At 31.9% G+C, this 13,641-nt stretch overlaps 1 protein-coding gene across 1 annotated transcript in view; it reads left to right on the top strand.

The window, feature by feature from the left end:
• Positions 1-13,641, top strand: part of LOC140439788 (sensory neuron membrane protein 1-like) — a 155,615-nt gene that overhangs the window by 95,621 nt on the left and 46,353 nt on the right. Inside the window, exon 6 of the mRNA XM_072529927.1 lies at positions 3,474-3,759. Within this exon, the coding sequence (XP_072386028.1) occupies positions 3,474-3,759 (286 nt within the window). The remainder of the gene's footprint in view (positions 1-3,473; positions 3,760-13,641) is intronic.

Below are 13,641 nucleotides of genomic sequence, written 5' to 3'. Positions count from 1 at the left end.
AAGCTGTACATGGGTGACCTGGCAGCATTGCACACGGAACACCTGTGATGACATATTAAATGTTGATCAGTTAAGAGTGGATTGCATTCTCATTTACATTTGAGATTCAGAGGACCTTGTTCCCTTAAGCAGAACGGACAACTTTCCAATGGAGAAGCCAAGCGTCACTGATAAGGTCTGGCGGACCGAAACAGCTGTTTGGCGTTTCACACTTGATGGGTTGTGTTGTTCTGCGACCATTGGATCAATAGTATAATTCAATGCCGGTAGGGGTATTAGCCCACGGAGTAGTTGTTTCTGTTGATCCAATCATAATTGGTTGGGTTTCGGTGACCTAAACCGATCAGCAAATGGCTCTTGTTGTTCCAAGCTGTACATGGGTGACCTGGCAGCATTGCACACGGAACACCTGTGATGACATATTAAATGTTGATCAGTTGAGAGTGGATTGCATTCTCATTTACATATAAAATACTAGCTTTATCCTCGATTCGATTGTGATGGCGTCTTCTGCCGAGAAGTATCCCTTGAAAATACAACTTTTTTTAATAAAATGTATCATCTGTGCTTATTTGTGTCCCTGTCAAAATTGCAAAAATAATCAATATGATCGGTTAAAAAGTTAAACAGGGAATGCGAAAAAAAAAACAAGCCGACAAACACCTTACACTCACATTTATAATATTAGTTAATATTTTCACAGAAAAAAAGACAAAGCATAACCAGAGATAGATAAAAACTAAGCATCTTAACGAAAGAATCTTATTAACACAGCGCCAAACCACATTTTCAAAATTCACAACATTTTTAATGCATTTACAACCCCTAACATTAAATGCTTTTTAATACACAACGTTTTAGCAATGTGCTTCAAAAAATTATACACATGGCGCTGAGAAATAAGGTTATAAAACCTTTCAAAAAGAATAAAAGACTGCAGATAACAAGAAAGTAAGATAAAACCAATAATATATTGTAAATCCAAAAACTAAACAAAAAATATCCATTCTAAGAATTAAACTCAAACGCGAATCGACCAGATGTTACTCGAACCTTTATAAACCTGGAATCTAAGACAATCTAAGTGACTAACTGGCTTCCAAAATCGTATCACATCCTGTAGATGCCAATTGAACCGCTAAGCTGTAACGACATGAATATCGCTTCAACTCAATATACACAAATCGATGGTGGCGCTGCTTATTTTTTGCCTCGAACTACGATTTATTTACGAATCAAAAAACGGTCCAATTGGATTCCGGGTTCATATCGCGTAAAGAGCCTTATAATATCATCCACTATGCGTTTCTGATATTATTTTGAAGAGGTCAATTGGCATCCGAATACCGGATGCCAATTGACCAGCGGAAGCCAATTGAACCTACAACTTTACATGTGGGAAGTCAATTGTTACAGTAAATAAATATATATATATATATATATATATATATATATATAATATATATATATATATATATATATATACATATATATATATATATATATATATATATATATATATATATATATATATATATATAATATATATATATATATATATATAATAAAAAATAAAAACGAAAAAAAAAAAGAAAAAAAAAACGAATAAAACTCGAAATTCGACTACGTTTAATGCTACGTCTGGTCGACTCTTCTATATGCAGTTGAAACGTGGACCCTAAAAACATCAACCGTAAATAAATTGGAGGCCTTTGAAATGTGGATCTACTGGAGAATGCTCAAAATTTCATGGACATCGCATACCTCAAACGAAGAAGTCTCAATCTGCCTACTCCTCAGTGTCGAGTGACAGTTCTTGCAATATAGAACACGATACTGGTACGTCTCGAGTAAGGGGAGTAGGCAGATTGAGACCCCGAACTCGAACCGAACCGTATCACTCTTGATAATGGCTCCAAAATGGGTGCCGAAACGTCGAGTTTTAAATTCTCAACGCGGTTCTTCCCGAGAACTCAGTAATTTTCATTTATCTGACCGCGGAAACTTATCCGAACATATATATATATATATATATATATATATATATATATATATATATATATATATATATATATATATATATATAATATATATCGTAAATTCGGCCAGGGCAGCCTGTACCGTAAAAAACTAAAATTATCCCAACTGTTCGTTACGTAACACAAAGGTCAAGTTAATTGATTCTTCATATACAAAATGTTTGTTTATTAAACAAATCGTAAACTAACAACTAAATCTTAATTCCAAATACCGGCAGATAAAAAATTCGGATTATTCACTTCATATTCCAATCCGTTACATCAGATTAAAAAATCCCTTAAATGTCACTAGAATTTGACAAAAGGCCAAATAAACCCAAGTATTTAACAAAAAAAAAACTACAAATATATATCAACTTAATTAAGCAAAGACTGAACTCAGATGAAATAACGAAAAGAAAAAAATGGGAACACAACTTAGTAGCAGCTTATTCATTATCAAAATTTAAATAATCTAATCGGTCAATTCGCTAATATTTTCTCTGGTTTTTAAACGTAAAATTGTTTTTATTGTATGATGGCTTTGGCATAGTCAATTAGCCAGACTATTTGTGGTAGTTACAATTTTTTATTTTATTACCTAAGTCTATTTATAATCTAAATTTACTGGGAGTAATATGTTCGTATACACATTTTTTCAGTTTTTGACATATTTACAATTTTTAATTTTATTACCTAAATCCACTTATAATTTAAATTTACAGTTTGTTATATATTCATAGATACATTTTAATATCTGCTTATTATTAAAAAAAAAAAAAAACAAAAATCTTACAAACGTTACAAAATCTTTTCTTTATCATCTATCTTTCCCTTGGTAACGATCTCCCTAAATATAAGCTCATAATCAACCGCATCGGTGTTAAAAAATTTACCTCGATTGTAGACATAGTAAGTTTGCTTCTAGCGATACAAAAATAAGTTAAAATAAGCGTCAAAATATTGCCTCACGGAGGAAATTAAAAATTAAAAATTAAAAATTAGGGTCTTTGAATCAACATTCTCGATCTGCATCTCCTCAGTTCTGAGGTGGTTCTGACCAGGCTTAGTCGAGTCAGTCCTTCTGTACATGTTAAATTTATTGTAAATATGTATGTTGTAGTTTGCTTGTTGATTGCAGTTCACGGTATTAAAATATCCTAAGCCGTAAATATAAATTTATAAAAAATCATGGATAAATTTTTAACTGGGCGTAAGCGAACTATATGAATTATATGAAATAGACACACACAGGCAACATATTCAAGATTTTAAAAGAATTTGGTTTTGGACAGCAAAAACGAAATGATTTATTTAATTTTTGAAAACTGTTTCTGGCATAGAGGTACAAACGGTAAATGAAATAGGTACAAATAAACAGTTTTGTTATGGAAACAAATTTCAAATTTGTACCTCCAATATTCTTTATATTTATTTTACAACTATATATTTTAGGTCCCTTAAAGCATTCTGGGTAAAAAAAACTAAATATGATGGTATACCCGTCAACGAATACACAGCTTCTTTGGGAGATATGTCAAAAAATGAAGAAGAAAAATGCTACTGTTATACACCGGATACCTGTCTCAAAAAAGGACTAATGGACCTATACAAATGCGCAGGCGTACCAATATACGTTTCGATGCCTCATTTTTATGATTCCGACGAGTCATACGTAAAAGGAGTAAAAGGTCTTAAACCCAATAAAAAGGAGCACGAAATATCTATCCTGTTTGAACAGGTAAGTGTAATTTATGTAAAATTGTATATTTGCATGGAATCCCGATTTTTCGACACTGATAAATACATAAATATGTAAATACAGGGTGGTCCTTAAGTAATTGTATAAACAGAAACCGTAGATTCTGTACTTTAAAATATTACGATTTAAGCCAACTTGCTTTTATAAAATGTTAATATTAAGAAAGATACAGGGTGTTAAATTGGAAATTTAAAATTTTATTTTTCGCTATAACTTTTACGTTTGTAAATAGTTTTGGACAAAAATTTATAATTAGATGCTTTTAAGTAGGATAAATTATAATTTTATACAAACTTTAATGTAACTGATAGAGGGCGCCACATATGCCACATGTGTGGCATAGATTTGCGCTTAACTTTTTTGCTCTTTAAGTTAGCTCTATTTGTGTTAAAAAATATTGAAAAAACATTATTTTTACAAAGAAAAGTATACTTGTTAGTACCCTCAAAATTTAACTGTTTTCGAGATAATCGCATTTTATAAGTCAACTGCATAATAATTCTTAGTTATGATATTTGTGCGGCAAAGCACTGAATACCTGTAGATAAGCATAATTCATAGTTTATTCTTATTAAAACAACTCAAAAATGATAATGTAACATTACAAAATGTTTTTTATGGCTGCTAAATGTCTTATTGAAGAAAATATTCTTCAGCTTCTTCTTTATGTGCCGTGTCCGTATTCAGACGTTGGCCGTCATCGTGTTTACAATTTCGCTTTTCTATCGCTTCTTAAGTTTCTATACCTGCTGGCGTTGTATTACTTTTTCCCTTAAAATATATGGTTTATGTAAGATAGTACACCACCACATTCTAGAGAGAAGGCAGTGAAAACATACCTATATACATACATATATAACTTTTCTGAACGTTGGATTGATCGTGGCAGCCATATTCATTGGCAATGTGGTCAGATATTGATATAATTATTTAATTTATAAAAAATCCCAAAAGAAAACTTATTATTCATTACGTAAATTGTTTACCCATTTTTATTAGGACAATTAGAAACTAAAGCACAGGCATTGAATCACACATATGTGTCTTGTAGACATATATTATTATCTATAATAATACTTTTGCTACAAATCTAACCTTAAAGACTCAGCATTTTTACAAAAACATCAACGTTGGCCTAATAACCGATATTGTTATAAATATATATGTAGTAAACTCACAGACAATTTAGATCAGCATAATATTAGTTCGTTAGTTAGTCATAATAGTCCATTTATTTGAGATTTAATTTAGTTACTCGTAAGCTGTAACGTAATCATATAAATAAGTGATGTCATCGATAGGTTATTCTATGTGTATATAAGTAACCAATGAGTGAGATACATCACAGTTTAATACATTATTTAACCTCTGCGACAAATAAGATGTAGTTCCATAATATACCATAAGAGTTGGATATATATCCAAAAGAATATATTCATCCATTATACATTATAGCCACCACAGAGCCCAGAATTTAATCCGCTTGATTTTGGTGTATGGGGCGTATTAAAACAACGTGTCTATAAGAATCCCATAAACATTCGCAACCAACTATGGGAATGGAAATAAATAGTGCAGCAGTTTCTTTAGAATCAATGATGCTATTTAATATGAGACGACCTTTTATGGAATATATTGACAAATAAATTAAAGAAAATGGTGGACATATCGAACACTTACTTTGACAAAAAGTTATTGTTTTGTATAAAACTTAAGAGGTCGCTGGTTAAATGATAATAGATAAATAATTATAAAGTAAAAATGTAATATTTTGTATGTTAATAAATTAGCGACAAATAGCAAACACAACTATAAATAAATTAGGAAATTAACTGGTCTTACTCATTATTGATGTTTGTACAAAGAATATAGACTTACCCTTTGAACTATTGGAGTCGTAGCCAAGGAAATCTCGTTGGTACCGCGTCGGGGCGCCCGCCGACACTCGATGGCGAGAACCTATCACGCACTAGGTCCGTTTGGTTCGCTGTCTTGAGATGAAGTGTCTTGAGATTGCACGTCAGAAAAGAATCTTCTGGCCGTTGGGTAGAAGAGGGCACATCAACAAATCACCCCATTGTATCGTGATTTAGAATACGACAACTTAAGTCAATTGAGACCGCAATAGGAAACCGTACACTTGTGTGCATATTTGTGACACAGAATACAAAGGAAGTCAAATTCTCCGCACTCAAAACACAATACATGAGACAACCAGTTTAGCAATTTTACGAAATAACAGGAAACAACATATTTCACCAAAGTCGTTAGAATACATAGCATTATATTAGATCACATTACAGCACCGCAACAGAGAAACATCAAATGCAAAAATATGAAAACAAATAGAACATACTTTCCCAAACATTCTCCCGCGCCAAAAACGAATGTTTTTAAGAACAGCTGAAAGTATAAGTATAAAGAATAGACATGAAAAGATCGATATACTAATAAAAAAACTAAGTAAGAATAAAATATAGGTTGACAAATAAGCGGCGGTTATATTTTGACCACAGAACATTGTTGGATGTCATCTGACCCTGTGCTCAGATTAACAACGCGTACAATGTCATCAATTAGAAAAGAATAGCGTCGAATTAGTAGAATTTTTCGACCGACTAAACTATAAAGACTGTGTCATACACAATACCGTTGGCCCCTTTTCCTATAAGAATTCCGTGGGGTGCGAAAAGACAAGAAGAAGAATAGCGTCGAAATCTCGGCGTGGTGTCCCATTTAAGTCTTCAATGACAGCCAGGAAGTAATATTTCGACGAGTTCCACGGTAGGAAAATGCCAGTTTGGTGAAAATTCTAATAATTGTGCCAGTGATACAACACGACTAACACAATCAGAGAGGTGTTGATTAGAAGGCATTTGATGCCGAGTAAAGTGTGGTATCAGTTCTTGTATGTGTTTAATACGATTGGCAATTTGGGGTAGAAAAATTAGCTCAAGAGAGCGCAATCGTCGATATCGGAATCGAAATATCGGAAGATCGGACGAGCAACCCTTTGACAAAAGTGACTAGATCAGCCAGCAATATAGCTGCCAGGAGTTCCAATCTTGTCGAGACAGAGCGAGCATGAAAATTGGACTAGACTCCTTGACAAAAGTGACTTGATCCGTCAGCAGTATAGCTGCCAAGAGCTCCGATCTTGCGATAGCTGTTCCTGTATAGAAATAACACCAGAAATGTAACACATACAAGTACAGAGGTCAGATGTATCTGTTCAGATGTTTCATCATCCCAAGATACATTGAAGTGCCACAACGGTTTTAGAAGACGTTTGACTAGCAAAAAGACATGGAAAATGAATAAAAACAAGAGGATAGCAACAAAAATACGACTAATTTACGAACGAATAGCCCGCTTGTGCACGGTTTGTCAAAGGGACAAGAACAATGAGAAAATAAATCAGTCGTAGGATTCCATTTTAGGCCCAGTACCGTAAACATGAAAAGTTCGTCTTTGTCAACGAACAACATGTCAAAATACGTAAGCCAAAGCCTGAAAATAATTAAAGATGGTTACTAACGTTGTCGATTTGTCTAGCGAAAAACCATCGAGCTTTAAAAGCTAAGCGAGTGCTCACTGCAGAAGGTGAGTAGTATCAGAGATTCACTTGTAGCGTGATTCTGACGTAAGTCCATTGAGATGGCTGCTGGCCCACTGCCTAGCGGAAAACCATCGTATCGTGCTTTAAAAGCTAAGCAAGTTCTCACTGCAGAAGGTGAGTAGATCAAAGAGAATCACTTGTAGCGTGATTCTGACTAAAGTCCGTCGAGATGGTTGCTGGCCCACTGCCTAGCGGAAAACCATCGAGCATTAAAAACTAAGCGTTACTCTTGTAGAGTTTATAAGCGAAATAAAACGAAGAAGTACTGTTAGTAACGATACGTAGCAAAAACTCTTGGAGAGGTTTAAAAAGTCCGATCTCCAGAGAACCCCTTTTATAGTTCCAAAATTCCTCATTTACTTTAATTTGTCGATACGTTTGCTTTATATCGCAAATAAAACAACAACGAAGATATCGAAAATTAAGCAAAGAACGAGATGCCCTTTTAGGACCAGTATCAAAAGCGTCGGTTAGCGACACACTTCGAACGTCATATAGATTGGCGTCGAAGCTAGTACAAATTTTGGATAAAAGAAGCGAAATAAAAATGTGTTTTTTGAAAACTGTGTCAGAAACCGGCATCATATGTTGAGAAGTAACAAAATCTTCCATGAATGCAACATATGTCTCTTTGAGATTCGGAAGTTTCCTGAAGCGATTCTCTAGCATACAAAATGAAAATATGCATAAGAATAAAGAATAAGTAGCGAATATAAACAAGAGAAAAGATAAATAAAGAGGATTGGGTTGTAGAAACGGTGGAATAACAGAAAATCGACTTGTTAATTTTCGAAAAATCAACAACTTAGAAATATCCTTCAAGAGCTTCGTCGTGTTGGGACAAAACTAACAGGTGCCTACTCTTTTCGACTTCCCAAAACCTTTGTAGAAAATATCTATGTTTGTATGCATAGAAGTAACGAAAGATGTGAAATAAAATATAGAATAAGTCGTAGAGACTCGCCCTTATAGAATATAATTGAAAATGATTTCTAAGACCACAGGATGATTTGGTTCGCCAAGAATTTTGACCAAAATTTAAGAAACGAAAAACCAATTCAAGCCCTATGAGTATGTCTAGAAGATCTGATTACTAAAATGCGTGATTTGGTTATCACGGAAATAAAATTGGCTGTGGAGCCTGTATCTAGCACGATACGAATTATAAGAAAGATGCGAAAACATATTTGATCTGTATCAACTATGTGGAAAGAAATGGATGAGGACATTAAATGTGGTTGTGTAGCAAAATAGAAATGTTAGTATTTAAAGAAGCGGTTCTCTAAAGGAACAAGATGAATTTGAGCGTTGGTTAACAAACGAAGCAAAACGCGAGACCGTGATTCGCCAACCGTGCAATTCGTCGTTTCGAATGAGGTGGAATCAGGCCACGTACACAAGAATTATGTGGAATAACCAACGAGAAAAGTTCTTGAAGCCGTTTAGTCCCAAAAAATACAAACATTTACATGAATAGTGAGAACCAGAACACAAAGCACGAAATAGACGAGGACATTAAATGTGTTTGTGAAGCAAATTAGAAATGTTGGTATTTGAAGAAGTGATTGTCTAAAGGAACAAGATGAATTTGAACGTTGGTTAACAAACGAAGCAAAACGCGAGACCGTGATTCGCAAACCGTACAATTCGTCGCTTCGAATGAGGTGGAATCAGGCCACGTACACAAGAATTATGTGGATTAACCAACGAGAAAAGTTCTTGAAGCCGTTTAGTCACAAAAAATACAAACATTTATATGACTGATAAGAACCGGAACACAAGACACATTTAACACCTTGATTAGTTACCTTAGGGTGCTTTGTAGCACTAACGAAACCACAAGTAACAGAGATTTTATCGAAATAGTAAAATAAGACAGCGATAATCGAAAGCGAGTAGAAGAAGACAATAAATTCAATCGAAACAAGGTTGTGAGATTTATGAAAATCTACCCTGACTACGAATAATATTGAAGGCGTGTGGTTTTGATACTTGAATGCGTTTCATAGGCCTCCTTGAATCTAGAGAATGCCGAGTATGGCGCGAAAAGTTGGATTTGTTCATTTTGTTGAGCATTGTAAGATACAAGCACGAAAGAGAGGATAATGCAAACATAAATTAACAAATCAACACGAAGAGAATATCTAGATTTAAAGAAGTGAACGGTTTTAAACAAAATCAATTGCAAACAAGTAAGAATATCGATAAAAAGTAAGTAACGAAAGGTATAGTAACAAAGAAAATCAAAAAAAATGTGTTTAAGTTAACAAACAAGACGTACAGAATGAGTTGGAAAGTATAATACAAGTAGAACAATAATAATTCACAAAATCAACACAAAACAATGTAAAAATGTAAAACAATAAATCGTATATATATATATATATATAATTAATGTATGATAATAATCAAAATATATATAAAAGTATTTTACCTACTGAAATTATGAATTATAAAAATAGAAAAAAATTTAAAAATTGCTATGTGAATATGATCCAATTTCATTATGTAAATTAAGTTTAGAAATAATGCCGAAGGACCGAATCAAAGTTAAATTGAAAGGAAAAAAACAATTAATTAAAATGAATTAATTGAAACACAATGAAATTAACTGAATCAAAGTCAAAAAAAATTATTTATCATCAGCTCGAAGTGGCCAAATGTTTTGTATAAAACTTAAGAGGTCGCTGGTTAAATGATAATAGATAAATAATTATAAAGTAAAAATGTAATATTTTGTATGTGAATAAATTAGCGACAAATAGCAAACACAACTATAAATAAATTAGGAAATTAACTGGTCTTACTCATTATTGATGTTTGTACAAAGAATATAGACTTACCCTTTGAACTATTGGAGTCGTAGCCAAGGAAATCTCGTTGGTACCGCGTCGGGGCGCCCGCCGACGCTCGATGGCGAGAACCTATCACGCACTAGGTCCGTTTGGTTCGCTGTCTTGAGATGAAGTGTCTTGAGATTGCAGGTCAGAAAAGAATCTTCTGGCCGTTGGGTAGAAGAGAGCACATCAACAAATCACCCCATTGTATCGTTATTTAGAATGCGACAACTTAAGTCAATTGAGACCGCAATAGGAAACCGTACACTTGTGTGCATATTTGTGACACAGAATACAAAGGAAGTCAAATTCTCCGCACTCAAAACACAATACATGAGACAACCAGTTTAGCAATTTTACGAAATAACGGGAAACAACATATTTCACCAAAGTCGTTAGAATACATAGCATTATATTAGATCACATTACAGCACCGCAACAGAGAAACATCAAATGCAAAAATATGAAAACAAATAGAACATACTTTCCCAAACAGTTATGTTATTTAGTTTAAGTATTTCTTAATTTGCTTTGTAAACAAAATGTTTTGATTATGACTTTAATTTAACATAAAACGTAAAATGTTTGATGTAAAATCCTATTATTCTGTTTTTTGTCAAATCCTCTTATTAATTATCCTGCTGATATATTTATTTTATTTAATATTTCGTTAACTATTAACTTTAGTTAAAGGTATTTTATACCAAAATTTAGATTTATTAATGCTATTTTTCGTTGGCTGGAGTAATTGCCTTAAATCAGAATTATGCAGTTGAATTGTAAAATGCAATTATCTCGAAAAGTGTTGAGTTTTGAAGTTATTAACAAATATACCTTTTTTTTGTTAAAATAATGTATCTTTAATATTTTTTATCACAAATACAGGTAACTCAAACAGCAAAAAAGTTAAGTGCAAATTTATGCCACATATGTGGCATATGTGACGTCCTCTATCAGCTACATCAAAGTGTGCATTAAATTATAATTTTTTATATTCAAAAGTACCCAGTTTTAAATTTTTGTGCATAAATGTTTACAAACATGAAAGTTAAAGCAAAGAATAAAATTTTAAATTTGCACTGTATCTGTATCTGTATCCTGTATCTTTCTTAATATCAACATTTTATTAAATCAATTTGGCTGAAATCGTAATATTTTAAAGTGTAGAATCTACTGTTTCTTTTTGTACTACAATTACTTAAGGACCACCCTATATACATATTTATATATATATATATATATATATATATATATATATATATATATATATATATATATATATATATATATATATATATCTATATATATTTATATATATATATGTATATATATATATATTTATATATATATATATATATATATATATATATACTGCGCGGCATAAGCACAGAATAATAATTAATCAGAATGACCACTCTGCTTGTCAAGATAAGTACGTGCATCTCGTTCTCGCAGACGGAATCAGCCATGTTTTAAACGGAACCAGTGCTGTTCAGGGAATTTTTTTTCTGTTGTATATAGAAAAATTAACCCGGTTTAATCTATTTACGGCAACCATAGCATAATATGACATATTTTATTGGTACTTTTAGTTGAAGAACAGAATAAATTATTTCAAATTTACTAAATTATTAATTTCTAAAAATTTAAATTACAGTTTTGTCGTAGCTTAGACAAACTGAAACATAGACTCAATTCGAGTCTATGTTTCAGTTTAAAATAAATGGCAATCGCGTGATGACACACTTCAAAGGCGGCATCTGAAAGTGGGCATTCTGATTGTTACTTATTCTGTGGCATAAGTTAGGGACATTGCCAATATAATAGTAATTTTTATTATTTCATTGTGTTTAAAAACATGAAAATTTGAGAATATTTAAAGAGAATCACATAAATAAAAACATTCTAGGTATTGACAAAGCACCTGTACAGCCATTTGAAAATGACCTTTGTTCTCTCGAATGGGATCAAATTTAACTATTTAAAAACTACGTGACCGATGGTGCCCATCTTTTGCAAATGTAGTAACTACATAAAAACTTACATTATGAAATGTGTTCTTATTGTTTGTTTTAATAATTATGAACAATTAAAAAACATGCATACTTTCAGGTTTAATTTGCAATAACTTTATTGTTTATACCATATAATAATAATATAATGTAATATAACAACTTATTGGTCATAAAAATCGACTTTTCCTTGAAATTGTGCACATTAATAAAACTCATGAATTTATCAATTATCAGACAGACACCAACCATTTAAGTAATATCTACTACAATATACTAAACAATATATGATATGATAGATCTTAACCTTTAAAAACAAACTAACTTAATAGTCTTCTAGTAACTCTATCTACAATTTTATTTCATTTCTAATTATTAGTATTACAATAACTGACTACGTACCATCAATTACCAAAGATAAATACTATAGTATATCAATTACATTTTATACATCAATTTAACAAGTTCCTGATTCTTTTTCATTCCTTTACTATTAATTGCATCTTTTCACCTTATAATATCGATAATAGTCATAATAATTGTTTATTTTACCTAAATTATTTTATTTACCTAAATTTATTCACTAAAAAATTGTGCAATATAAGAATTCACTCTACAAAATATAATGTATTGCGGTTACCATAACTCGTAAATAAATTAAAATCAAACAAAAATGTCATTTAGTTATCTTAACAAAATTTAAATTTTTACGCTTCTAGTTGTAAGTATTGAAATATTCACTTTTTTTACATAGAATAATTATTCTAATAAATTTACAGTTTTCTACTGAAGAAGTCACCAAATCGTGACGAAATATTGAGACATAAAACAAATAGTTTTATTTCCTACAGACCGATTGCTAAGTCCGGTTGCATTAGTAACACATAATAAACACTCAAAATTTAGTACTGTGATCCTCGGTGGGGTTCTTTACGAGTAAGAGTATATTGAGTACCTAGCATTTTGTACACAATTATATATTTCATAAATATATTTATAGTTTTGATAGTTTTTAACATAATGCCCTCCATTGACTTTACCGCATCATAAGTACAAGTAACAAAATCGGTTAGTAATACATATGTGCATTTTAAACCTTTAAAGTAGTCAGGAAGTGAAGACAGTTGTTGATTCAATAGTTCAGAAGTTTTACGTACTGTACCGCCCTCCTCATTTGTAGGAAAACCACAGCATTTGTAGTATTTATAATAATGAGTAAATGGACTTCAAAGAATCTGCAACTTTATACTTTATATTTTTACATCTTTATATTTTTCTATTGGCCGAGAGATCTGAAAATGCCAAATAAATATTAATATGCTAATAAATATGGGACATTTTTCAGTTCTCGGATCATTCTAGTCTCGGCTCCCAAAATAGGGTATCTGCACCC

Source organism: Diabrotica undecimpunctata, chromosome 4 (genome assembly GCF_040954645.1).
Source record: "Diabrotica undecimpunctata isolate CICGRU chromosome 4, icDiaUnde3, whole genome shotgun sequence".
NCBI lineage: Eukaryota > Metazoa > Arthropoda > Insecta > Coleoptera > Chrysomelidae > Diabrotica > Diabrotica undecimpunctata.
Note: the sequence above shows the minus strand (reverse complement) of the source record. Positions and strands in the feature narration are given on the sequence as shown.